This window comes from Bos indicus x Bos taurus, chromosome 22, assembly GCF_003369695.1.
Source record: "Bos indicus x Bos taurus breed Angus x Brahman F1 hybrid chromosome 22, Bos_hybrid_MaternalHap_v2.0, whole genome shotgun sequence".
Taxonomy (NCBI): Eukaryota; Metazoa; Chordata; class Mammalia; order Artiodactyla; family Bovidae; genus Bos; species Bos indicus x Bos taurus.
Window position 1 is genome coordinate 192,813 of NC_040097.1, and position 27,402 is coordinate 220,214.

Sequence of the window (27,402 nt, forward strand, 5' to 3'; positions counted from 1 at the left end):
CCCCACCTCTCCCCACCGCCCAGGCCGGGTCAGCGCCAACGCCGTCCCCTGCCCGGACCTGGACTCAGAGGTCCCTCTGGACAGTCAGGCCTGCGCTCCTCCGTGGTGAGTCCCCTGGAGGGAGGCAGGGAGGCTGCCCTGGCTCTGCTCTCGCTCTGGGGCGGGAGCGAGGTGGGATTCCGCTGGGGGTTGCGGAGTCTCCCAGCCTGGCTGGGGGTCCTTTGGCCGAAGGAAGGCGCCGGGCGGGGGGGATCGCGCGGGAGGGAGGGCGAGGAGAGAAAAGCGCTTCCCGAAGCCGCACAGTGGGCCGTGGGCGTCATCAGGGCCGTGGAGGCTGGAGGGGGGAGGTGACCAGAGGGTCCTGCCGCCTCCTAAGGCCCTCACCGCATTCTCGGGACTGGGGATGGTCCTACCTGATTGGCCAGAGCTGGGGGGCCCAGGCACAAGGACCTCTCGTGATTGGACAGCTCCAGTCCACCTGCCCTTGTCCTTCCCCACGGGGAGGGGACGGGACCCCAGACCCTAGCCGGGGTGAGGGTAGCCCCCTTCCTGGTCTGGGTGTTGCCTTACTCAAGCTGCTCACAGCCCATGCCCTTCCAGGGTCTGTCAGGACCCCTCACCTGCCACCTGCCTTGGGGAGGCAAGCACCCCGACCAGGTACCCCAGTTCTCCTGCGCCCTCAATTTTCCAGAAATCAGGCAACTTTCTTAAGCCCTGAATCTTAGTTTCTTGGGCTAAAATTGATAGGTGGTATAATAATAGCCCTCAGCGGCTGAGGCTGATTCTGAAAATCTGGGGCCTCTGCCTGCCACTGGCCGTGGACCCTCTGCAAATCTCCCCTCTGTGAACCTTCCCGATGGCGCTGGGAGATGCCCCTGTCCCTTTAGGAGACAAGGAAATCTTGAACCCAGGGCCCATCCCCTTGCCCAGGACCGTGGGAAGGGTCGAAGATGGAGTGTGACCCCACAGGCTGAGGGGGTCATGAGCATGTGGACCACCAGGCGCCCAGCTGGAATGACTGCGGGCACGAGATGGCTCTGGGCCAGCAAAGGGCAGCTGGGGACCGACGCCTGTGGCTGATTGCCCAGCTCAAGGGCCTTCCGACTGCAGCTCGGAACAGGGGCCCTGAGCAGGGCCTGGCCTCTGGGCAGGGGGCCTGGGGAGCCCGAAGGTCCCCCTGCTGCAGGCGCAGCCTCACAGTGTCCCTGAGCCCTGCGGGAGGAGGGAACCGAGGTGCCACCAGGGGAGGAGGCCCCCTAGGGGCCGTGGGTCTCCTCCCTCCTCCACTTGCCGCCCCCCAACCTGACCTTCCCTGCACCAAAGCTCAAGGTGGGCTGCCCCACCCAGGGCTCCTGCCCACCAGCTCCGCAGTGGCTTTCCTGACCCTGCCTCCCTGCTTCCAGAGGGACCTTCTTTGTCCTCTTAATTTTCCACGAGTAATATACACCCAATATTTTCAAAAACAACATTCTGGTAAGAAAAAGATAATTAGAGCTATCAAAAGACTTCCAAACCCCCAAACCCTGCCTGGTGACTCTTAATATTTCTGTGCGAGTCCTTCTAGGCTTTACTCTGCCAAACACATGTGTGCAAATACATGTACCACACACAGCACATACACCGTACACACAGATACACCGCCCACACACCACACACACATACCTCCCACACACACCATTCTCACTCATTTGACAGCGTCTCAAGCGGAGTTTTTAATCTTGATGATGTCCAGCTTATTTTTCTCTTTTTAAATCATGCCTTTGTTGTTGAATCTGGAAAGCACCACTTGCTGGGTGGTCTCCTCTGTTGTCCCCTAGAAGTTTCGTAGTCTGCATTTTACATTCACATCTGTGGTGCATTTTCAGTTACTTTTTGTGAAGACTGTTGATGTGTGTCTGGCTCATCTTTCGCGTGTGGGTGTCTAGCAGTTCCAGCAACATTTGTAGAGGAGACTGCCTTTGCTCCTCTGTCAGACAACCGGAAGGTGAAGAGGTGTGCAGGAACTTGAAGGAGGCAAAGATTTCTTAAACAGGATGCAAAGCCCATTCAGCATAAAGGGGGACTTTGGTGCGGGGTACTGTGCTCAGTTTAAGAACTTGGGTTCATCCAAAGGCTCCGTGGAGCGGACAGGCCCCAAGTCCGCAGCCCCGCGCTGCTTCCTGCTTGGGGAGCGCCCGGCCTGCTGCTGGAAGCCTTTGAGGAGCAGCTTCCTCATCAGCAAATGAGGAGACGGAAGCTGATGTGACCTGACTGAGGTCGCAGGGCTGGTTAGTTGCAGAGATGCGCTCGGATGACCCGGGAGGACACGGCGGCACACAGCGCTGGGTGCTGGGCTGGGGGCTCTGGGCGTCGGGCGGGGCGTCCGGGGTCTGTGATCACACCCCGCTCAGCCCTGTGGCCTCCCCTTCCGCCCCTCAGGTGGACCACTCCCCGCAGTAGCTGGCCACCCAGGGTGCCCAGAGCTGGGCCCAGGGGTGGGGTGGAGCAGGCGGGCTGCGCCCTTGGGCCAGTGCGCCCCATGGGACGCTGTGTCCCTTTTGCGCAGGTCCCCGCCGGCCGCTGCCATGAAGATCGCAGTGATCGGACAGAGCCTGTTCGGCCAGGAGGTCTACTGCCGCCTGCGGGAGGAGGGCCATGAGGTGGTGGGCGTGTTCACCGTGCCAGACAAGGACGGGAAGGCAGACCCCCTCGGTGAGTGGTGCCTGGCGGGCGGCGGTGGCAGTGGGGCCTGCGGGCCTTGTGTGGGCGTCCCTGGCCTGAAGTGATCACACGCGGTCCACCCTGGGTCCTGCTCAGGGCCCACTGACCGCCACGCTTTTCTGGAACAAAGCATATCACAGCGAAGGGTGGTGGAGAAGGCTGGCCTGCACCCAGGACCCCACAGTCTGAACACCCCGAGCTCCCCTCTCCCCTCACCCAGGCTCCGAAAGGGCTGCCGGGTGGGAATCACCGCAGTCGGGTTCTTGGATGTGAGCGAGCCCTGCACCCCGTCTCCGGCAGGGGCAGCTATTGAGCAGAGTCCCCTGCCCCCCAACGCCCGGCCCCGGAGTTTCTGCCCCCAGGATGGGATGGGGCCTGGGAGTCTGCATTTCCAACAAGCTCCCAGAGACACACCACTTCTCCAGAAGGAAATTGGTGTGAGAATCGCTGCTGAGCTGGGGCCTCAGCTCAAGGGCTGGGCCTTCAGGCCCCCAGGTCCTCCTCAGGGCTGAATGTTTCAGAACGCGGGACCTGGCTCCGAAGGAAGAGGGTGCTCCCACGATGGAGCATCACAGGCCGAGGCACCACTGCTCCGCTCCTGCCCCAGTGCGGCCTGTGACAGTGACCCTTGCCTGGGGCTGCTGTTCGACCTGGCCTCAGAGGGTCACTGTCTAGACCACTCACGCCGACCCGCCTCCCTGCACACAGGGCAGAGGCCGAGGGTCACCAGGGTGACGCGGCAGCTGTGTGTGACGGAGCTGTCACACTTGCCACACCTGTCCCCAGACCTGCCAGGGAGCAGCTGACAGGTGCAGGCCGTGGAGAGAGCCCAGGGCTCGTGCCCGCAGGGGGCAGGGGGCGGTGGGGCAGACTCGGGGGGGCTACATCCTCAAACCTGGAGACGTGGGGACCGCGCATCGGAGCCAGGGGGCAGGGAGACACACTCATGGGGCCTGTAGGTAAAGAGGTCACAGGCCACATGGTGTCTGGGAAACAGAGGCGCTCAGAGGTCCTGGCAGTCGGCAGGGTCAGTCCAGGCAAAGGCATCCCAGAGGCTGGCCCTGGCTGGGGCCATGGCTCCATGCTGCCCAGCAGAGCCCGGCTGGGCAGCGGGGGTGCTGTGAGGGACAGGCCTGGAGAGGGGTGCAGGAGCCCCCCACCCCGCAGGCAGGGGCTCGGAGGCTGGGGGCGGACTCTCACCCGCTGTCCCGCAGGCCTGCAGGCTGAGCAGGACGGCGTGCCAGTGTTCAAGTTCCCCCGCTGGCGGGCCAAGGGGCGGGCCCTGCCCGACGTGGTGGCGCAGTACCAGGCCCTGGGAGCTGAGCTGAACGTGCTGCCCTTCTGCAGCCAGTTCATCCCCATGGAGGTCATCAGCGCCCCCCGGCACGGCTCCATCATCTACCACCCGAGCCTGCTGCCGCGCCACCGGGGCGCCTCTGCCATCAACTGGTGAGACAGGCCGGCCGCCCCGGGCTCCGTGGCTGCGCTCCGGGGCCCCCAAGGGCTCAGCACTGCCAGACGCCGTCCACCCCCGCCCGCCCACCTGGAGAGAGAGAGAGACGGACTAGAGACACCTGGAGCAGATAGCTCTAGATGAGAGGGCGAGAGTCTGCAGGGTGGAGTTGTTGGAGGCACCATCAGGGAGGCAGGCATCTGAGCCGGAAGAGAGGGCGGGCTTGTAGCTGGACCAGCTGGGACTCAGCCCCCTGACCTCCAGACACATCTCCTCACTTCACTGGGCCTCAGTCTCCGCATCTGTAGAAGGGGCGTGCGAGGCTGTTACACGGCAGGAAGGATAAAGGAAGAAGCATGAGGGCTTCTTCCACCTGATACCTGGCGCGCGGTTGCATCAGTAAACGCCATTTTCCCTCTTGCATCCTCCCTGGGGAGGCGGGAGGGGCCCCAGCCCCAGGCCCCCTTTTCTATGGTCCTTCCTTCCGGACTCAGGTGTCAGTCTTCCGTCCCTAGGACCCTCATCCACGGGGACAAGAAAGGGGGGTTTACCATCTTCTGGGCGGACGACGGTCTGGACACCGGGGACCTTCTGCTCCAGAAGGAGTGTGAGGTCCTCCCAGATGACACTGTCAGCTCCCTCTACAACCGCTTTCTCTTCCCGGAAGGCGTCAAAGGCATGGTAAGGGCAGGGCCGCACACTTACCCCAGGGCTCCCCAGCGCCAGCTACTGCCCAGAGCTGGCTAGGATTCTGCAGGTGGGAGGGACTCTCAGTTCAGGGTTTCACAGAGGCAGGGTTAGAACATGTAATTGATGCTCTTGAACTGTGGTGTTGGAGAAGACTCTTGAGAGTCCCTTGGACTGCAAGGAGATCCAACCAGTCCATCCTATAGGAAATCAGTCCTGAATATTCATTGGAAGGACTGATGCTGAAGCTTCAATCCTTTGGCTGCCTGATGCCAAGAGCCGACGCATTGGAAAAGACCCTGATGCTGGGAAAGATTGAAGGCAAAAGGAGAACAGGGCAACAGAGGATGAGATAGTTGGATGGCATCACTGACTCAATAGACATGAATCAGAGAAAACTCTGGGAGATAGTGATGGACAGGGAGGCCTGGTGTGCTGCAGTCCATGGGGGTCACAAGAAGTCAGACATGACAGTGACTGAACGACGACACTGTTCTCTTAAACGGGACCTGCTTACAGCTGTCAGAGCAACTCAACAAACCTTGCCCAAAAAGGCACATTTTGGAGACTCCAGACAGGGACATCCTCAAGCCTGGCTGAGCCCAGAGGCTCTGGCCGGTCGGGGGTTCTGTTTCTTCACCCTGATTCTGCCTCCCGTCTGATTAGCTTCCTCCTCAGGTTGGGCGCCCTTGGTCAGGAGGAGAAGTTGTCCCTGGTGGCTCAAGGTCCACACCTCCTGATTCCAGGGGACAAGAAACCCTCTTTCCCTAAGAATTCATGAATGGAAGGTCCAAGGAGGTTCTGAGGAGCTGGAGGTGGAAGGCAGACTCGAAGGGTTGATGTCGGAGCTGTTGTGCAGCCCCAAGGGGCAGCGTGTCCAGCAGGGGAGGCGGCGGGACAGGGGGCAGACGGGGGCGTCTCCATAGCACAGTGGGGGCCGCCCCTCAGCCCTGGGCCCCGCTTTCAGCCACGGATCCACCTGTTCCCAAAGCAGATCCCATGGTGCCTGTCCCGAGCCGGGTGTGGTGCTGGGAGGGTCTACACAATCCCACAGCTCGGACTGTGAGCGGGGCCGAGGGGAGGGTCCTGGTGCCTCAGACACCCCTGCCCCCGCCTCCCAGGTTCAGGCTGTGAAGCTGATTGCCGAGGGCAAAGCCCCCAGACTCCCTCAGCCCGAGGAGGGCGCCACCTACGAGGGGATTCAGAGGAAGGAGACGGCCAGGGTGAGCGCCAAGGGCCTGGGTGTCTGCACTCTCCCCAGTTCCTTTTTAGGGAGGGCAGGGGCCCCGGGAGATGGGCTGGCGGGAGGGCGGTTGTCTGCCAGGTGAATTCCAGGAGGGCTTTGGGCTCCTGGGGGCTGCCCCGGTTGGGGATCCCGGGGGCCCAGGGCTGGGTCTCTGATCGGGGCTCAGGGGGTGCTCTCCAGGGACCTGGTGAGCCCTGTGGGGCCGCCCTAAACTGGGGGGTGGCCCTGTGTGTCGGGCCCTGGTCCTTGTGACCACAGAGCATCATCTCCCTAGAAACCATCCTGCCCTTCACATCCCATGAAAGACCGAGGGTCCATGCACACCCAGAGCCAGGCCCCAGGGGGAGGCTGGCCCAGCTCTGGGATTCAGAGGAAGCCAGGCTCCTCAGCCCCTTCCCAGGCTCCACCCAGCGTCAGGAGGGCCTGTGGGGAGGAGGGAAGGCCGGGGCTGGGGCTCTGGTGGTTGGAGCGCAGGGAGGGCCCGCTGAGCACTCACGTCCTGCCCTGCAGATCGACTGGGACCAGCCGGCAGAGGCCATCCATAACTGGATCCGTGGGAACGACAAGGTGCCGGGCGCCTGGACGGAGGCCTGTGGGCAGGTGTGTCCCTGCGGCCGGGACGGGCCGCGCTCCTGGCCCCTGCTGCTGAACTGCCGGAACGTGTGAGCTACGTGATCTCTGGCCACTGGCAGAGCCCAGCCCCAGCCCCCCGGGTCCTGGAAGGGTGGGGTCCGCACGCACGAGGCCTCCAGGCCAGGCAGCAGCTCTGGGGTCAGACTCTCACCCCTCGGCGGTCAAAGTTCCGAAACAGCAGAACTGAAAGCAGTGAATCACCAACGTGGTACTTAGTACCTATGTGCTGAGTACTCTCACAAAAGACGGTTTGGAGCCGGGAGCCCCAGACCATGCACAGTCTGCTGACATGAAGCAGGCTATACGGTGAGGAGGCAGTGACTGGCTGTCAAAAGAGTTTTCTTAAATGATAGGGATTTGGCTAAAGGTCACTTAATCCAATTTTGAGGAACAGTTTAAACTTTGCTTACGATTTCCAGAGACACAAGCAAGAAGTGACTGAGGTCAGGCTGGTCTTGCTTGTCTTGCAAAAGAAGCTAAATTAAGCTCTGCTGTGGGACTGAGCTGTTTTGTCTGCTCCGGGCTTTCCAAGGCTGGTCTCCGTTTAGACAGCATGTTAAAAAGCAGAGACGTTACTTTGCCAACAAAGGTCTGTCTAGTCAAACCTATGGCTTTTCTAGTAATCATGTATGGATGTGAGAGTTGGACTATAAAGAAAGCTGAGCGCCGAAGAACTGATGCTTTTGAACTGTGGTGTTGGAGAAGACTCTTGAGAGTCCCTTGGACTGCAAGGAGGTCCAACCTGTCCATCCTAAAGGAAATCAGTCCTGAATGTTCACTGGAAGGACTGATGTTGAAGCTGAAACTCCAATACTTTGGCCACCTAATGCAAAGAACTGACTCATTGGAAAAGACCGTGATGCTGGGAAAGATTGAAGGCAGGATAAGGGGATGACAGAGGATGAGATGGTTGGAGGACATCACTGACTCGATAGACATGAATTTGAGTGAACTCCAGGAGCTGGTGATGGACAGGGAGGCCTGGCGTGCTGCAGTCCATGGGGTTGCAAAGAATCAGACATGACAGTAACTGAACTGAACTGAGCAGCCCTCAGAGACCCCAGTCCAACCCTGATTCGCCTTCGCCTTGGGAGTGAGGGGGCTTCAGCCAGGCCTTTTCGAGGACAGCCCTGTCCTCCACGAAGCCCCTGACCATCCGAACCGCTGCTCGTGGGCGGGCTTCCCAGACCGTTCAGGGTCTCTGGCCTTGCCACCACCAGCCCCTGTGCACCGCGGCCAGGGCGTGACCCATCCCCAGGCAGGCCCGCCCTCGGTGCTGGCTAAGCACACTTTCTGCAGATGTCTGACCCTGGGGTTGGAGGTCACGGTCCCATGTTAGGTGGGAGGGGCCCCCTCTGGGGCCTCCCGCCTGCCCAGGTCTCGTCTGTGCTCCGGGCACTGACACCTGGGCTGTCCTGGCCCCACGCCGTCACAGTCCGTCATCACCCGCCCGCTCAGCACTGCCTGGTAGGCTGCAGGGGCCCCCCTCTCATCTGCACCTTCTGGTTTCCTGTCCCCAACAGAAGCTGACGTTTTTCAACTCGACACTGAGCACTGCGGGCCTGGAGCCTGAGGGAGAGGACCTGCCCATCCCGGGCGCCCACCGGCCAGGGGTGATCACCAAAGTGGGCCTCATCCTCTTCGGGAATGACGGCCGGATGGTAAGCCTGCTGCTGCGACTCCTGGACTGTACTGTGGGCTCGGGCCCCGCAGGGAGACTCCTGGCCATTCTGGAGCAAACAGGGAAAGGAGACCACAGAATCCAGGAGGGAAGACCCTCACCTGCTGGGTCGGCCACTTTTCCGTCCCAGGAAGGCTTGCCCTGGGCTCTTACTGGCCAGGTGCCCTGCCTGAGCTGGGGACCCTGGGGGGCATCAGAGTCAGGGGGTCTTGTCCAGAGTGCCCTGTGCCTGGGTGTAATTGGGGGTCCTGAGCTGGGGGCCCTGGGGGACGTCAGAGTCAGGGTTGGTCTTGTCCAGGGAGCCCTGTGCCGGGGTGTAATTGGGGGTCCTGAGCTGGGGGCCCTGGGGGGTGTCAGAGTCAGGGTTGGTCTTGTCCAGGGAGCCCTGTGCCTGGGTGTAATTGGGGGTCCTGAGCTGGGTGCCCTGGGGGGCATCAGAGTCAGGAGATCTTGTTCAGGGATCCCTGTGCCTGGGCGTAACTGGGGGTCCTGAGCTGGGGGCCCTGGGGGGCATCAGAGTTGGGGGGTCTTATCCAGGGAGCCCTGTGTCTGGGCATACTGGGGGTCTTGAGCTGGGGGCCCTGGGGGGCGTCAGAGTCAGGGTTGGTCTTGTCCAGGGAGCCCTGTGCCGGGGTGTAATTGGGGGTCCTGAGCTGGGGGCCCTGGGGGGCGTCAGAGTCAGGGTTGCTCTTGTCCAGGGAGCCCTGTGCCTGGGTGTAATTGGGGGTCCTGAGCTGGGGGCCCTGGGGGGCATCAGAGTTGGGGGGTCTTATCCAGGGAGCCCTGTGTCTGGGCATACTGGGGGTCTTGAGCTGGGGGCCCTGGGGGGCGTCAGATCAGGGTTGGTCTTGTTCAGGGATCCCTGTGCCTGGGCGTAACTGGGGGTCCTGAGCTGGGGGCCCTGGGGGGCGTCAGAGTCGGGGGGTCTTGTCCAGGGAGCCCTGTGCCCAGGCCTTGTCTAAGCCCTGCAGAGTCCAGGTGCACAGAGCGAGCTCAGTTTCCTTCTCTTTGAACAGAAGTCCCGCCGGGCACATAAGCTGCTCTGACCCACTTTAGCAACTGCAGCTCAGGGTGACACCCAGGATTTATGCAACTGAATACTGATGTGTGCTTGAGAGCCACGCTCTGTTTAAAACAATTCAGTTCTCCCCACAGCTCTATGAGATCCATGTTAGCATTTCACCATTTTACCAAGTAGAAAACTGAAGCAAAGAAATTCAGATCCCTGTCTATTTTGACCCACACGCATCCGCGGCGGAGCTCCGCTCCGGCCCTGCCTGCTGGCTCCGGGCCTGCCACTCACCGTGACACTCACCGCACGAGGTGGTGGGCAGATGGCCTGGGCCCTAAGGTACCAGGGCCAGCGAAGGAGGGCAGGCAGGGGTGTTGGAGCACTGGGGGAACTTCAGGGGACTCTGCGGATGCTGAACACATGGTGGCGGCCGTGCAAACAGTCCAGGGCAGGGAGCAGCTTGGCTTGGACCGGTGAGAGCTCACTCTGGGTGCCTGTCCTACTGGCCCAAGGCCACCTGAGGGTTACAGCGCGTGGGTGTCCCTTCCTGGGTGGTGCTGCAGTGGAATGAGGGCATCTGTCTCGGGTCAGGTTCCCGCAGCAGACCCAGGCAGGATTACGGAGGAAGGCAGACTGAGAGGAGGACGGTGGTCACAGAGAGGCGGGCCTCTCTGCTAGCCGAGGCCAAGCTTAGCTGCCAGCAGCGGTCACGGGCCTGGGTGCAGGTCCTGGAGCAGCCGCCGGAGGAAGGCACCAGCCGCGTGGGTTGGGCCGCAATCTCCCCGACATCCCTGAGGGACCCCAGGCCAGGCGGCAGCCGTGGTGGCCTCGGCTGAGGGTCTTTCAGGAGCGTCCAGCCGGGCTTGCTGGGCTGGGGCTCCAGAGCATGCAGGGAGGCAGCAGTCGGTGGGGTGGGGGCAGTGAGCAGGGAGCCCGGCTCCAGTTCTGGGCGGGGGGCGCTCTTCACAGAGCGTCTCACCTGGCAGACACATTCTCTGCCGTGAGCGCACACGCTTCCCCACCCAGAGGGAGCCTCACGACCTGGGCCAGTCTCCATGCGGTTTCCGCAAGCTGGGTGCTGGGTGCTGGGTGACTAACTGTTTTCTCCGTTGGCCTTCAAGGCAGTGCTGGGATGCCTTCCGTCTCACATGCAGGCATTGGTTTTATAGAATAATACAGCCATTGTTGTTGTGAGTCGCTCAGCCATGTCCGACTCTCTGTGACCCCATGGACTGCAGCCCGTCAGGCTCCTCTGTCCATGGGATTCTCCAGGCAGGAATACTGGAGTGGGCTGCCATTTCCTTCTTCAAATACAGCCATCGTGGGTTTCCAAGCCTGGGAGCATGCTGGGGTGGAGGACACGGGTCCCCCCAACCGCTGCCCGCACCCCCGCCCTTCTGGTCTCCTCACGCCCTGCCTGCGTCCGGGCCTGCCTAGGGGAGAATGGGGGCAAGTGCATGCCCGCCGCGGGGTAGCCCAGGGGCACTGATGGCCCTCCCGTCGCAGCTGCTGGTGAAGAACATCCAGCTGGAGGATGGGAAGATGATCCCAGCCGCACACTTTTTCGAGAAAGTAGAGAGCAGCGCCCTGGAGCTGACAGAGGAGGAGCTGGGCACCGCGGAGGCTGTGCGGGTGAGGAGCCGTTGGGGCTGCTGTGATGGGGGCATGCATGCACTGGGTGTGTGTTCTGGGGGGGGCGGGGCGTGCACACCCAGAGTCCGTATGTCCTGGCCTCAGGCACGCCGTGGTTCTGTCCTCCGGGTGTCCCCTGGCCCTCCTTCCTCTGCTGGGTCCTACCGCCCAGCGGCATGAGGGCCTGTGGCCAGGCACTGGGAGGGAGGTGGTCACCCAAGGACCATCCGGCCCTGGGTGCAGCAAAGCCCGGAGGGGACAGGCCCGCCTGGGGCCAGGCTGCACCAGGGGCTGCCTTCTGGGCCTGGGGGCTCGTTCTCACTGCCCGGCCCTCCAGGGTGCCTGGAAGCGGATCCTCCCCAGTGTGCCGGAGGTGGACGAGTCCACGGACTTCTTCAAGTCGGGGGCCGCATCCGTGGACGTTGTCAGGTGAGGTGGGGGGTGGGGGTGGAGCCCCAGGGTCTCTGAGTCGGAAGTCACCCCCAAACTGAGGAGCGGGCACTGTGTGGGTCAGAGATCCAGAAAGGACGAGGGTGTGCAAGCCTGTGCCCATCCGGTGTGGGACAGCTGATGGGCAGGCGCGTCCATCTCCGGTGGGGTCACGGCCCCGGAGTGGCCACTCTGGGCCTGGACATGTAGCTGGCTGCTTACGGCTCTGCAAGCGGGAGCCCAGCAAGCAGATAGATGAGGACCACCGCCCCAGAAGGTCTTGGCAGGCACAGGGCAGGGCAGGGGGCCGAGACCCCCACCCTCACAGGAGGAAGAGCAAACTGTTTTGGAGCAGTTTTAAAGCAATCGCAAGCCTTCCCAAAGCAACTGACCACAAGTTAGTACTGATAGAGCCGGAACTTGAACCCAGAGCCTCTGAATCCTCAAACTGGGCTTTCAAGACTGATTTTAGACCAACACCCATGCTCTGGGTGCTGGGCAGAACCACCAGCTCTGCTAAGAGGAGGGCAGGACCCCGGGCCTTGTCCAGGCTCCCATTCTCCCCCTTCTGTCCTCCAGGCTGGTGGAGGAAGTCAAGGAGCTGTGTGACGGCCTGGAACTGGAAAATGAAGATGTCTACATGGCAACCACCTTTGGGGACTTCATCCAGCTGTTAGTGAGAAGGCTGCGAGGGGGCGACAAGGAGACCGAGTGCGCCATCGACTACGTGAGTCCCGGGAGCCCCACAGGCAGGCCTGGGCTCACGGGCTGTGTGAGCCTGCACACCCACAGGCACCCACACCAGCGGGTCCACGGGGACACCCGGGGAAGCCAGGACTCCAAGAGCCTGCCCTTTGGTGATCAAGCTCCCCTTGGTAACTCTGAGCAGCCTAAAGATGCCAGGCAGTGGGGCAGACTCTACAGAGGACGCTGTTGCCTAAGATTCAGGGCACGAAACGGTGTCGAGGAGACATGTCCACAGTGTGTCTCTCCCGCCCCCTTCTCCACTGGCGGTTTTCTGGTGTGGCCTCCAGCTCCCGTCCTGCACCTCCTGCTGACCCTCACCCCTCACTCGGGTTCCACCACCTCCTCCCTTCGTCTTGATTCAGCACTGGCAGCGGCTTCCTGCTGGGCTCAGCCTCCGGCTCTTCCATCACCCGGGCGACCAGTCACTGTATTAAAGGCCTTTGGTTGACACAGGAGAGAGAGAGACCGAGTGGGACAGAGAGAGGAATTGGGAATGGTTTCCCAAGAAGGGCTTCCCTGGTGGCTCAGCTGGTATAAAGCATCCTCCTGCAATGCGGGAGACCTGGGTTTGATCCCTGGGTTGGGAAGCTCCCCTGGAGGAGGGAAAGGCTACCCACTCCAGTATTCTGGCCTGGAGTCCATGGGGTCACAAAGAGTCGGACACAACTGAGCAACTTTCGCACTTTCGCTTCCAAGAAGGAGAACAAACAGCCCTGTACGTTCAGCTCGTGTGTGTGAAGTGTGAGGAAGTAACGCAGACCTGTTTGTAAAGAAACTTTGCACAAACCACCCTTGGGGTGTCTAGTTAGGCTACGGCTCCTATAGGAATGGGCTTTGTGATGGTTTGTCTGGCTGGGAGTTGGGGACAAGGCGGATGAAGGAAGGAGAGGAGACTGGGGTGGACCCCAGGCTGGCCTTGGGTCGTGGACTTTAGGGGAGAAGCCACCCCGAGGCCCCATGTGCGTGCAATGTGGCAGGGGCTGTGCCACTTCCTGAGTGTGGAGCCCAAGGGTTGGGGTTGGGGCCGGGGCGGCTTGGCCGGCAGGCTGGCCCAGCGTCCCTGTCTCAGCCGTCACCTCTGCCCTGCATGATGGCCCCGGGCAGCAGGGCTGGATCCATGAGGAGACCCCAGGCCCCTGCTTGTGTGTGGAAGGGTTGGTGGCCAAGTAGTCCCCATGCCTGTCAGGGATGCCCCTGTAGCTCCAGCCTGAGGTCCTTGCCCCCCAGGTGGAAAAAGCCGTGAACAAGCTGACCCTCCGGATGCCCCATCAGCTGTTCATCGGGGGCACATTTGTGGACGCCGAGGGTGGCAAGACCTACGAGACCATCAACCCGACAGACGGAAGTGTGAGTGCAGGCCCGGACCCTCGGCCCCCGCCACCCTCCATGACCTCTCGGGGTCCTCTCCTGTCCATTGACACCCTCCCATGTTGGGAGGCCCCCTCCCCTCCCCCTCACCCCTCGAATCAGGGCCCCCCTTCGCCGAGGCCCTCAGCATCCCAGGCTCTCAGACTCCTTGGCTGTGGCCATCGGGCATCACATCAGAGCAGAGGCAGTCAAGTTCACACACACACACACACATTCTGAGATGGACACACTCCTACACACGCACACCTGCAGAGGACTGGGATGCAGAACGTGGGTCCTGAGGGGGTTTAAAGAGAGTAACAGGCGGGCTGTGTGGGCCCAGACAAGGACCCCCAAGGGAGCCCGTCAGGGGCTGTCAGCACCTCCAGGCCACTGTTGGGGACCCCGGGCGGGAGGCCGTGTGGGCTCCTGGGCCGTGGGCTTGGAGACGCCAGCCTCAGCCCCACTCCCACCCCCGGCCCGTCTAGGTGGAGGCCTGAGCTGCAGGGCAGGTGGGCACCCTCAGGGCACAGGACCCAGGGGCTCAGGCAGGCTTATTAAGAAGCAGACCTCCCGACCGGGCCCCTCAGCATGTGGGCCTGCTCCTGCTCTTGGTCAAAGACGCTGAGCAGCAGTCCGCGTCTGTCGCCCTGTTTGGGGTCGGGGAGGCGAAGACCCCAGGGGACGTGGACACAGCCCCTCCTGCCGGCCACGCCCCGCATGAGCCCGGCCTCCCCCGCGGGGCCGCCCGGGGCCCCGGAGGCTTCAGGCTCGACGCCCCTGCAGGCCCTCTGCCAGGTGTCCCTGGCCCAGGTCAGCGATGTGGACAAGGCCGTGGCCGCTGCAAAGGACGCCTTTGAGAACGGACTGTGGGGGAAGATCAGCGCGCGGGACCGTGGCCGCCTCCTGTACAGGTGCGAGCCCCACCCCATCCCCGTTCCCCAGGCGCAGGGGCGCTTCTGGGAGGACTTGCGACTGCACAGCTGGTGGCCTCAGGGAGGACTCTCCCATGTCACGCCCCCTCCCGGTGAAGCCAGGTGCCAGCAGAAGCCCAGGGAGGACTTGGGGTGCTCCCACTCATGGCTGCTCAGCCAGACAGGAGCTGGGGGCTGCGTCCCTGGGGGTCCCTGGGGGGCCAGCAAGCTGGGAGCAGACTGGGGTGCTGGGGCCTGCCGGTGGCTGGAGCAGTAGGACGGGTCAGCCACCTTCAAGCCTGAGGGCGGCTCTGCATGGGTGGTCTCCACCTGACCCCCCAACCCTGCTCCCAGAGGTGAGGCCTTCATATGGGGGGGCATCCCACCTCCAAGGAGCCCACAGCAGCCCCTCCAGATGATGACACTGAGGCCAGAGACTGAGTCGAGGGCAGACCCCCGAGAGGGCAGGCGGGCTGTGCCAGCCTGAGGCCCGCCCCCCCCCACCGCCCCCTCCAGGCTGGCAGAGCTCATGGAGCAGCACCAGGAGGAGCTGGCCACCATCGAGGCCCTGGATGCAGGTGCGGTCTACACGCTGGCCCTGAAGACACACGTGGGCATGTCCATCCAGACCTTCCGCTACTTCGCTGGTTGGTGCGACAAGATCCAGGTGGGGCTCTGAGCACCTCAGCCATCCTGTCCAACTCCAGCTGGGGCTTCGGGACAGACAGTCCCGTCCCTCCCTGGGCCTGGGTGCAAGGAGCTGCCCAGCGGGAGGTGGCCAGAAACCCCCCAGTGATGCCACTGCTGCTTCATCCAGGGCTCCACCATCCCCATCAACCAGGCGAGACCCAACCGGAACCTGACCATGACCCGGAGGGAGCCCATCGGGTGAGTCATGGGCTGGGCACTTCCCAGGAATGCATGTGGGGGCGCAGAGGTCTCTTCCCGGCCACATGTTTATCAGACAGCTATTCCTTTGCCCGGTAGCTCAGACGGTAAAATTGTCTGCTTGCAATGCTAGAGACCCGGGTTCAATTCCTGGGTCAGGAAGATCCCCTGGAGAAGGAAATGACAACCCACTCCAGTACTCTTGGAAAATTCCATGGATGGAGGAACCTCGTAGACTACAGTCCATGGGGTTACAAAGAGTTGGATATGACTGAGCACCGAAGAATTGATGCTTTTGAACTGTGGGGTTGGAGAAGACTCTTGAGAGTCCCTTGGACTGCAAGGAGATCCAACCAGTCCATTCTAAAGGAGATCAGTCCTGGGATTTCTTTGGAAGGAATGATGCTAAAGCTGAAACTCCAGTACTTTGGCCACCTCATGTGAAGAGTTGACTCATTGGAAAAGACTCTGATGCTGGGAGGGATTGGAGGCAGGAGGAGAAGGGGACGACAGAGGGTGAGATGGCTGGATGGCATCACTGACTTGATGGATGTGAGTCTGGGTGAACTCCTGGAGTTGGTGATAGACAGGGAGGCCTGGCGTGCTGTGATTCATGGGGTCACAACGAGTTGGACACGACTGAGCGACTGAACTGAACTGAACTGAGCAACTTCGCTTTCACCTTTCATTCCTTTGCAAACCCCGCCTGCCAGACACCTTGCTACCAGATAAGGTCACCCCCTCAAGCAGGGCCGCAGGCACGACCCAGCCCTGGTGGCAGCAAGTCTCTGCAGGGTTTCAGCTTTGGAGCCTCCAGCCCAGTTCTCCTTCTTTCCCAGGGCTCTCGCCCTGCTCCCTCTCAAGCTCAGTCCCTCTGGATCTGCTGGGTGTATCTGGGGTGGGCACCAGCTCTCCTAACCCCTCAGCACACCCACCACCCCCAGGAAGGTGTGTGGGCCCCAGGCTGGCCCCAGTTTGCACTGCACTCCTGCTCTGCCGGCCACGTGGCTCCTTACTGACCTGTCTGCCTTGGTCTCTGAGCACCCTTCTCCCACTGCTGGGCTCAGCCAGGCTGTCGTTGTTCAGGGAACCATTCTCTGATGATGATGGAGAAGATGGTGATGAAAATGATGGTGAAGAAGGTGATAAAGACGATGGTGAAGATGACAGTGACGAAGACAGTGGTGAAGACGGTGGTGACAAAGATGGTGGTGAAGACGGTGGTGAAGACGGTGGTGAAGATGATGGTGGTGAAGATGACGGTGGTGAAGACGGTGGTGACGAAGATGGTGGTGAAGATGGTGGTGAAGATGGTGGTGAAGACGACGGTGGTGAAGATGGTGGTGAAGATGACGGTGGTGAATGATGGTGGTGACAAAGATGGTGGTAAAGACAGTGGTGAAGACAGTGGTGAAGATGACGGTGGTGAAGATGACGGTGGTGAAGACGGTGGTGATGAAGATGGTGGTGAAGACGGTGGTGAAGACAGTGGTGAAGATGACAGCGGTGAAGATGACAGTGGTGAAGACGGTGGTGACGAAGATGGTGGTGAAGACAGTGGTGAAGACGGTGGTGAAGATGACGGTGGTGAAGATGACGGTGGTGAAGACGGTGGTGACGAAGATGGTGGTGAAGACGGTGGTGACGAAGATGGTGGTGAAGACGGTGGTGAAGATGGTGGTGAAGACGACAGTGGTGAAGATGGTGGTGAAGATGACGGTGGTGAAGATGACAGTGGTGAAGACGGTGGTGAAAACTGACGGTGGTGAAGACGGTGGTGAAAACGGTGGTGAAGACGGTGGTGAAGACGACGGTGACGAAGACAGTGGTGAAGACGGCGGTGAAGATGACGGTGGTGAAAACAGTGGTGAAGACGATGGTGGTGAAGATGACGGTGGTGAAGACGGTGGTGAAGACGACAGTGATGAAGACGGTGGTGAAGACGGTGGTGAAGACAGTGGTGAAGATGACGGTGATGAAGACGGTGGTGAAGAAGGTGATGAAGACGATGGTGAAGACGACGGTGATGAAGACAGTGGTGAAGACGATGGTGGTGAAGATGATAGTGAAGATGGTGATGGAGACAGCAGTGGGAGTGAGGAAACGGCAGTCGCCTGGTGTTCAAGGGGCCCCCTTGGGGATGAGCTCGTCTCACTGACCCGCAGACAGGGGCTGCCACCCCAGGTTTTAAGGGTCAGGAGGATGCAGGGCCACGTGGTGCCATCAGTAGTTCTGGGACGTGGGGGTCCCTCTGTGGAGACACTGCCCAGCCAGAGGCTTGTCTGGGACAAGGGGTGGCACCAACACAGGACACTACCTCTCAGCACACAGCATGCAGGCTTCCTCAGGCCCCCAGATGGACCACATCCTTCTTGTTCCCATGGCGATGGCCCTGGCCTAATGCCCAGGAGGACCCTCATCCACACCCACCCAAGTGACGCTTGACCATCTCTCACATCCTCCTGCCCACACTCATGACCTCTGACCCACTCTTGTGGCCGCCTGTCCACCCCTGTGGTCCCAGACCATCTCCCAGGCTCTGCCTGTCCCCACCCGTGCCTACCTGCTGTCACCCTCCTCCTGGGGTGGCTCCAGGCTGTGTCCCTAGAAGGTGTCCCAGCAGAGACTGCAGCGTCCTCTGCCATCACCCCTCCTGGGAAGGGACAGACTGGGCACACCACCCTGCCCGGGCAGGCAGCTGCACGCTGGCCCTGAGCAGGGCCTGGCCTGGAGAGGAGGGAGGCAGCCATGAGGCTCAGGCAGGGCCTCCGGGGGCGCGGACAGATGAAGACTGGCCTCCTTCCCCGACAGGGTCTGCGGCATCATCATCCCCTGGAACTATCCCCTGATGATGCTGTCCTGGAAGACGGCCGCCTGCCTGGCTGCAGGCAACACAGTGGTGATCAAGCCTGCCCAGGTAGGTGCGGGCGCGGCCCGGGGCCTGCGGGCTTGGAGGGCGTGGGCGCTACCTGGCAGAGCAGGGGCAGGCCACAGGCCCCTTCGACCCCCACACTCCCCCACAACCCCGCACGGGCGGGAAGGAGAAGCCTCTGCAGGTGAGAGCAGCCTGTGAGGGCCAGCCCACAGGGCAGACCTGGTGTGTTTGGGTCTCGGGGCCGAGTCAGGCTAACCAGGATGTGCATGCAGCCTCTTGGTGAGCATCTGTGTCATTTCTGGGGACACCAGCTCAGCCCGCCTGAGCTGTGTGCCCCCTCCATGTGCCCCAGGACCCAGCTCTGGGCTGTGAGCTTGGGGCGTCTACCATTAAAGCTGGAGCTTCAAACCCCAAACATCTGGGGGAAGCCCCTGTATGTCCACCAACTGGGCTTCTCAGAGAAGCCACTTGATGGGGGTCCTTCTCAGAGAAGCCACTTGATGGGGGTCCTTCTTGGAGAAGCCACGTGGCACGTGGGGGTCCTTCTCAGAGAAGCCACGTGACGGGGTCCTTCTCAGAAAAGCCACGTGATGGGGGTCCTTCTCGGAGAAGCCACGTGATGGGGTCCTTGCACTGGAGCAGCCTGTGCAGTGTGGCCTGTGGTGGGGTCACCACACGAGCCGCCGTCCTTCGTCTGGACCTCAGATAGATCAGTTAGGCGCGGCAGGGCTGATGCTGGGGCAGTGGGCTGGGGCGTCTCACTCCCTCAGCGCCTTTGGGGTGGTTGGGCCTCAACGGTATTAACATAATGAAAATCAGTGCAATGATTCTGGCTCACCAGAGGCCCACACTCCTCAGGCATTTTAACACACAATGAATTCCCCACTGACTTCCATACACGTCTGCTCATGGCAGCATCGCTGCAGCCCCAGAGGTGACCCTTAACTTCTCCCTTGAGGCTGGGGGGCTGCTGACAGGTCAAGGCAGTGGTCCCTGGAGAGTCCACTTGCCCAAGCCCCCAGGGTATGAGCACCCACCCAGGCACTGCTCAGCCAGAGGCCCAGCGATGGTGGGGTGGGGGGCACAGACCCCCGAACCAGGCTTCCCCCAGACTGGGGGGCGTGGACGCAGGTTGGCCTCAGCAGCATCACACAGGGCGGGCAGGTGAGGCTGGGCACCAGGGAGCTTTTGGAGGCCAGCGGGCATGGGCAGCGGCAGAGGAGGGCTGGTGGTCCTGAGGGCCAGGGAGAGGAATGCCCTCGGCCTCTGGGCATGGCCCTGGCGCCCCAGGGTTTGGCACAAACAGGTGGAGGCGGGGGAAGGTGCAGGGGGCTCAAGCCTGGCGTCAGGCTGCAGGGGAAGCTGCTGAGGCGAGCAGCCTGGTGCCCGGCTCCCGCTGCCCAGCCCTCTGGACCTGACCACCTGTCCTGCGTCCTCAGGTCACCCCACTCACGGCCTTGAAGTTTGCGGAGCTGACCCTGAAGGCGGGCATCCCTAAGGGTGTGGTCAACGTCCTGCCAGGATCCGGTATGGCTGGGGACGGGGCACAAGGCTTGCCGTGTGATGCGCCCCGACATGAAGGGGGCTGCCCTGGTGGGAGTGCTGCCTGTGGGAGCCCCAGACTGGGGGACTCCTGGATGGGGGTTGGGGAGCGTGACTGTCAGCTGCAGCCGCTGACTGCTAGGAGAGGCTGTTGACTGAATGGAGAACAGGGAAGGGGAGCGGGCCTGGGGAAGCTTAGGAGTTGAGTCTCAGATACGCTAAATTTGAGAGGCTAGAAGACCTCCCAGTGGAGGTTCTGAGCCCCTGGGGAGGACGGGGGTGTCTGGCCCTGGGTGGCTGGAGACGGATGACCAGGCTCCGTGGCTGCCCTGATCCCTCCCCCTGCCCATCCTGCACAGGCTCACTGGTCGGCCAGAGACTGTCAGATCACCCGGACGTGCGGAAGATTGGGTTCACAGGGTCCACCGAGGTCGGCAAGCACATTATGAAAAGGTAGGTGGTGGAGTGGGCAGAGGGGCCAGGTACCAGGGTCCAGCCCCGGTTGGATCCAGGGATTCCCTCGGGAGGACGGCATCAGCAACTGAGAGAAATAGAGAAAGAGATAAGGAAAGAATTTTGCAGTTAAGAAAATAGAGGAGAGAAAAGAGGCTGATACTCCTTAGTTTACACAGAAAGCCAATAAAGCCCCAGCACAGGACTTGCTCTGTTCACGTAGGCCACAGGTGCCCTCTCGAATAGTTGAAGGTGCCCCACCTTAGGCACCTTCTCGAGTGGGTCTTAGAAGCCCAGGCAGGAAAGTGAATGCAGAGGGCCCCTGTGCTCCAGGGAATCAGCCTGAAAAGGAAAAGGAAAGAGAAAGAACGACATGGGGAGACCAAGCTTTGGTGAGCAAGGCCTGCACTTTATTTTCCAAAGTAGTTTTTATACCTTAAGTTGTGCATAGAGGATAATGGGGGGGTGGGGGTAGTCAAGCAAGGTCAGCAGTCCTGGATCCTTACGGAAGCCAGGCTTTCTTTCTGCAAACTTACCATGTGCAAAAGCTTTAGGTGATTTACATCATCTTCTGGCCAGGAGGCCTGTTAACATTTTATGATCCTTTATTCAGAAAACTTATTTTTCTCTAAAGGTGATTTTTCTAAAGTCAGGCGCCACCCTCCGAAAGCATTAGATAAAGTTGCATTCCTATAGGGCAAAAGTGTGGTGGGCTATAACAAGAAAAGAATTAACTCAAGGGTCCAAGGTTACAAACATTAAAGCTACTACTTACATTTCTATACACCAACTATATTAATCAATACACCCCCAGGGACACAGTAGGTAAGGGATATGGAAACTTGGCAGCAAGCATTAGCTCAACAAAGAAATCCTCTACTAGTTCTATTCTAACAATTTTAACTCTGAGAAGCTCTGCATTGTTAAAATATCTTAAGCTTCCCGTGCCTCTCGTGGTTGGGAGGCTGTGAACAATCACATGCGTAGCTGCAGGAGTCCGAACAAACCTGTCAGGCAAGCTAGAAAGTCATCAGAGGGGTTTGAATTGAAACACTCCTATTATGCCCAGGAGAATTATTAACTAGAGCTCTAAGTTGATTTTCTTCAGAGAAAGGGGGTTGGGGATAGCCCCCTGTTAATGTCAGAAGAGTTGGTGAAAGTTGTGAAATAGTAAAACAGACAGATTTTGGTTTTGGCGTAGATGCTCAGGCAGGTCCAGGGGGCCTCTCGAGTCCTGATTCGCCTTTGCCTGTCAGGTCCTCTCTGCATGACCTTTGTCATGGGTGGGAACTCCCGTGCTGGCTCCCGGCAGCCAGGGGTCTCAGGCCAGTGGGGCTCCAAGACCTCCTTCTGGGGTCAGCCTGAAAGGAGAGAGGGTGTGGGGGGTGGGGGGGCCACGACAGCAAGGCCTGTGCTGGGATGGTGTGGGGGAGGCGGGGTCGGGGAGGGGAGGAGGTGCGGGCCTGGCCTCATAGGGACCCTCCAGCTCAGATCCTCGGCTGCTCTTCCGAGTGACCCTGCACTGGAGCTGCCCTCAGCCCCCGTGTCCCGTGTCCCCCATCCCATGTCCCATGTCCCCCATCTCATGTCCCATGTCCCCATCCTGTGTCCCCCATCCCATGTCCCGTGTCCCATGTCCCATGTCCCGTGTCCCGTGTCCCATGTCCCGTGTCCCATGTCCCATGTCCTGTATCCCGTGTCCCATGTCTTGTGTCCTGTGTCCCATGTCCCGTGTCCCATGTTCCATGTCCCGTGTCCCGTGTCCCATGTCCCGTGTCCCGTGTCCCATGTCCTGTATCCCGTGTCCCATGTCTTGTGTCCCATGTCTTGTGTCCTGTTTCCCATGTCCCGTGTCCCATGTTCCATGTCCTGTGTCCCATGTCCCACGTCCCATGTCCTGTGTCCCATGTCCCGTGTCCCCCATCTCATGTCCCATGTCCCCATCCCGTGTCCCCCATCCCGTGTCCCATGTCCCATGTCCTGTGTCCTGTGTCCTGTGTCCCGTGTCCCCCATCCCATGTCCCGTGTCCTGTGTCCCATGTCCCGTGTCCCGTGTCCCATGTCCTGTATCCCGTGTCCCATGTCCTGTGTCCCATGTCCCGTGTCCCATGTTCCATGTCCTGTGTCCCATGTCCCACGTCCCATGTCCTGTGTCCCATGTCCCGTGTCCCCCATCTCATGTCCCATGTCCCCATCCCGTGTCCCCCATCCCGTGTCCCATGTCCCATGTCCTGTGTCCTGTGTCCTGTGTCCCGTGTCCCCAATCCCATGTCCCCCATCCCATGTCCCGTGTCCTGTGTCCCATGTCCCCCATTCCGTGTCCTGTGTCCCCCATCCCATGTCCCATGCCCCGTGTCCCATGCCCCATGCCCCATGTCCCATGTCCCATGTCCTGTGTCCCATGTCCCGTGTCCCATGTCCCATGTCCCGTGTCCCATGTCCCATGTCCTGTGTCCCGTGTCCCATGTCTTGTGTCCCATGTCTTGTGTCCTGTGTCCCATGTCCCGTGTCCCATGTTCCATGTCCTGTGTCCCATGTCCCACGTCCCATGTCCTGTGTCCCATGTCCCGTGTCACCCATCTCATGTCCCATGTCCCCATCCCGTGTCCCCCATCCCGTGTCCCATGTCCCATGTCCTGTGTCCTGTGTCCTGTGTCCCGTGTCCCCAATCCCATGTCCCCCATCCCATGTCCCGTGTCCTGTGTCCCATGTCCCCCATTCCGTGTCCCATGTCCCCCATCCCATGTCCCATGTCCCGTGTCCTGTGTTCCCCACCCCGTGTCCCAGCCCATCTCTCCCTGTCCCTTTCAGCTGCGCCCTGAGCAATGTGAAGAAGGTCTCCCTGGAGCTGGGTGGGAAGTCACCCCTCCTCATCTTCGCGGACTGTGACCTGGGCAAGGCCGTGCAGATGGTGAGCACTGCGGGGGGCGGGGGGCTGCCCCAGGGGTCGTAACCCAGTGCTGTTCTCCCCTCCGCACAGGGTATGAGCTCTGTCTTCTTCAACAAAGGCGAGAACTGCATCGCCGCCGGCCGGCTCTTTGTGGAGGACTCCATCCACGACCAGTTTGTGCGGAGAGTGGTAGGTCCCGTCACCGGGCTTGGTGCTGCCCGCTTGCCAGCTACAGGGCGTTGGGGGCCAGAGAGGGTTGGGCAGTGGAGTCCGGCACCAGCCACTTGGGTCCCAGACCCCTCGGGGAGGCCGTGGCAAGTCTTCCCTGGACTTTAGTATTTCAGCAAGAAGCAGCAGCCCCACGGCTCCAACCCACATGCTGCCTCTCCCTGCCCCCTGTCCTGCACACCTGCCCTCCCTCCCTGTACACCTGCCCTACTCCCCGCACATCTGCCCTCCCTCTCCCTGTACACCTGCACCATTCCAGCTCCCACACCAAGCCCAGATTGCTCTTGAACAGAGGGTGCTTTGAGGCTTCAACCCAGAAGGCAGTTTTGGAACCACAACATGGTTCCAGAGGCCAGCATCTGGCGTGCGGACTTTCTTCAGGGCCCAGTGGTCGGTTACCAAAGATGTGTATGTGGGAGGCGGGTCAGGCGGTGACCGCGGTCAAAAGCCCAGGCAACACTGACCCTGAGGGCGTCTGCAGGTAGAGGAGGTGGGGAAGATGAAGATTGGCAATCCCCTGGATCGGGACACCAACCACGGGCCGCAGAATCACCTGGCCCACCTGCAGAAGCTGCTGGAGTACTGCCAGCGCGGCGTGGAGGAGGGGGCCACGCTGGTGTGCGGCGGGAAGCAGGTTCCTCGGCCAGGTCAGAGACCTGCGGACCGGGCAGCAGGTGGCATGGCCTCTGGGGCAGTGTCTGGGGCCCAGGCCCCTGCAGTCGGGCTCCCAGACTTCTGCTCTCCCATCTAGGATCTCAGGAGTGGAGAGCTTGGCTGTTGGGACACCTGCCAGACCAGGTGTAGGGCCTGCATACAGCCTCCTCCCAGCTGGAGGTCAGACCCCAGCATGCAGCTCTCTGTGGGGCGGCAGAGATGGGTGTGAGCAGGATGGGGTAGCAGGGTGCAGAGACTGGCCTGTGGCGCTCCAAGAGCTGGGGGGCACGTTTCCTTTGCAGATGAGTGGATACAGGCCACACCCACACCCGGTGCGTCAACAAGCGTCCATACATGACACACGGTTAAGAATTATAATTGCTGTTATAATTTGTAAATATGTACAAACATGGAATATTTTATTAAATTAACAGGGGCTTCCCTGGTGGTTCAGAGGGTAAAGATAGGTTCGATCCCGGGATCGGGAAGATCCCCTGGAGGAGGGCATGGCAACCCACTGCAGAATTCTTGCCTGGAGAATCCCAGGGACAGAGGAGCCTAGTGAGCTACAGTCTACGCGGTTGCAGTCAGACGCAACTAAGCGACTAACAACACTATTAAATTCATCTTTTTCTTGTTGTTCTTCGAAATAGTAGAGAGAAAATTTCAAGTCTCTTGACTTTCCCTGAATTGTGCCAAATTCAATCTCAGTCCAACGGCTCTCAGGGCCCACGACTCTGTGTCCAGAGGTGAAATAGTTAGAGAAAGCCTTTCTGACACCAGAAACATTTCTGTGGAGTGGCTAGGGCCTGTGGGGTGGTAGTCGGGATGGGAGGAGGTGTGTCCAGCTGACAGCACTGGCCCCTGGTGGTGGACAGAGCAGCTCCGTCATTGAGGTGTGTGGTTGAAAGTCCCCGAGGCTTGTGGCTGGCGTGCGGTGCAGGGGAGGCACTGGCGGGTCTCGAATCCCTCGTCTCCCCCCAGGCTTCTTCTTCGAGCCGACGGTCTTCACAGACGTGCAGGACCACATGTTCATAGCCCGGGAGGAGTCCTTTGGGCCCATCATGATCATCTCTCGGTTTGCTGATGGGTAGGGGTCCCACTTAAGCCTCTTGAGAGCCCGTCCTGGTCACCGGGGTCTTCACGTGAGCTGCGGGGAGGGAGCTCAGACCGGTGGGGCTGTGGACGCAGCTGGACCCCCGCAGAGTCCTCTCAGCACAGAGGAGGAGACCCCGGCTGGGGGTGGCTGCAGGGCTTCAGGCCCGCCGGGGGTGTCCTCCGCGTCTCTCCAGCTCCGCAGCGCGCTGGCTTCCACCTTGAGTCCCAGTGGCTGCGTCGTGAACTGACCAAGCCTCACGGGCGCGCACAGCAGTCATTTATGTCGCTCGTGAATCTGCAATTTGGTTGGCAGGCCTGACCGTTCTCGGCCCTGTGCTGTGTCGGGCTCCGCCTGGGCCGGGCGTGCAGACCTCCTGGTGCTCCCCGTCCAGGGCTGGCCCCTTGCCTTCCTCAAGGAGGCCCTCCTGGTTTTCCCTGCAGCGACGTGGACGCAGTGCTGACTCGGGCCAATGCCACGGAGTTCGGCCTGGCCTCTGGCGTCTTCACCAGGGACATCAACAAGGCCCTGTACGTCAGCGACAAGCTGGAGGCTGGCACCGTGTTCGTCAACACATACAACAAGACTGACGTGGCCGCTCCCTTCGGGGGGTTCAAGCAGTCAGGGTTCGGCAAAGACCTGGGTAAGCCAGCCACACCTGCTTTCATTTATTCATTCAACAAACACCCGTTAGAGGCCGCTCAGCCCAGGGGCCAGGGTAGAGCTGATGAGATGCCACTTACTTCTTTCTGGGAGCCGACAGGCCGGTGACCAAGGCAGGGAGTCAGATCCTGCTAGAAGCTGTCCAGTGGTCTGAACAGAAGGCTGGACAGTGGCTTTAGTTGGGGACGGGATGGGCCTCTTGGAGTGGGCTGAGACCCAAGCGACTGGAGGAGCTGCTATTGGAGCTACAGAGAGAGGCTGAGTGCTTCAGTGGGCCGGGGGGCGGGCAAGGGCAAGATTAAGGGGGCCTGGGAGCCCTAATCAGGCTCAGGCTTCATCCTCATAGAGGGAGCCCATGGGGGGCTGGGCGAACCCGAGAGGATGACGTGAGTGCCAAGGCAGAAAGGGTGGCACTGGGCCCAGCCTTCCTGGGGAAGCAGACCTCTTCCCGATACCCCCCTTCCCCTGGCCGCTCCATGACTTGGGGTGGCTCCCACCCCCAACTCTGCCACTGTGGAAGCCAGCAGCTGGGGCCTGGATCCTGTGGGGGATCAGCTCTGGTGCCCAGCTTGGTGGGGGCAGCAACGTGCGGGACAGCAGCAGGGCCCCTCGGAGCCATGGAAGAAGGGGGTCTGGGAGGTGACATGGAGGGGAGGTTCTGAGATGACCACAGCGCTGGACACGCCAGCGCTGCCCGCCAGAGCAGCTGCTGGGACTGTGATGTTGCCCCTGGCACGGCGTTTCTTGCAGGAGAGGCAGCCCTGAACGAGTACCTGCGGGTCAAGACGGTAACCTTCGAGTACTGAGGAGGGTCTCAGGACCGTCCCTGGCTGTGGGCTCGACCCTGAACGCGGTGGAAGCCTCTGGCCTGCACCCCTGTCCCCATCTGGGACCCCCACCTTGCCCAATCCGTGTGACCTCCGGCTCGGCCAGGAAGTGACCCCATGTGAATAAGGGTCCTGGCCAGCACCCCTGTCCCCGCCTGCCCACGAGCCCTGGCTCTCGGGCTCTGTCCTCTGCCTGGGGCTGGTTGTGGAGACGAGCCTTAGAGGGGACCCACCCTGTCTGAGGCGGTGTGACCTGCCTCTCCAGCCCTGTCTCCCCTCTCCGGAGGATGGGGTCGGGGCAGAACTGAGAGCTGGAGCTCCTGGTCCCGGCTGGGTCTTTCTGGTGAGCAGCCCCCCCAGAGCCCCCAGAGCTCCCCAATAAACAGATGCTGCTGGTGTTCCTGTCCCTCTGGGCATGGCAGGGGCTCGGGGGCTGGCTGCCAGGACCTGGGGGCAGGGGCCAGTGTGCAGTCTATTATCTCACAGGAAGGAGCACAGACTGAGTCCTCTACATCTGTCTGCCTTTATTCCTCCTTTCCTAACTCCCAGATTTTATCTGGGCTCATGGATGCCTGAAGGAGGCAGCGTTCCCAGCCTCCTCTGCACCCGGGCGGTGGTCATGGCGGCCCGTTGAGTGGACAGAGCTCCAGGGGACGTGGAGCCTGCCCATCCCGAGCCCGGCTCTGAGGGGAGTCAGGGCTCAGGCCGTCCCCCGCGGGGTGAGCGTGGACCCCGTGATGGGCGTTTTCCTAACAAGCAGGTGTGGCTGTGGCAGGGGGCTTGGGTCAGGCGGAAGACAGCACTG

The 27,402-nt window shown here is 61.0% G+C and overlaps 1 protein-coding gene across 2 annotated transcripts; it reads left to right on the forward strand.

Annotated features, from left to right (window-relative positions):
• ALDH1L1 (aldehyde dehydrogenase 1 family member L1) lies at window positions 1-27,082 on the forward strand. 2 transcript variants are annotated; one of them, XM_027522877.1, is made up of 23 exons: window positions 2-105; window positions 2,546-2,691; window positions 3,915-4,149; window positions 4,669-4,834; window positions 5,962-6,063; window positions 6,597-6,686; window positions 8,243-8,380; window positions 10,919-11,044; window positions 11,382-11,473; window positions 12,053-12,200; window positions 13,448-13,567; window positions 14,354-14,481; window positions 14,998-15,148; window positions 15,299-15,369; window positions 18,181-18,286; window positions 19,684-19,771; window positions 20,146-20,239; window positions 23,051-23,150; window positions 23,220-23,318; window positions 23,839-24,004; window positions 24,996-25,101; window positions 25,551-25,750; window positions 26,521-27,082. In XM_027522877.1, the coding sequence occupies exons 2-23, from the start codon at window positions 2,565-2,567 to the stop codon at window positions 26,574-26,576; spliced, it is 2,709 nt and encodes a 902-aa protein (XP_027378678.1). In that variant the 5' UTR covers window positions 2-105; window positions 2,546-2,564; the 3' UTR covers window positions 26,577-27,082. The 2 variants fall into 2 exon arrangements, 1 of the variants encoding a protein (XP_027378678.1); XR_003507769.1 differs by lacking the exon at window positions 23,839-24,004 and having other exon boundaries at window positions 1-105.
• The last annotated feature ends 320 nt before the right edge of the window (window positions 27,083-27,402 follow it).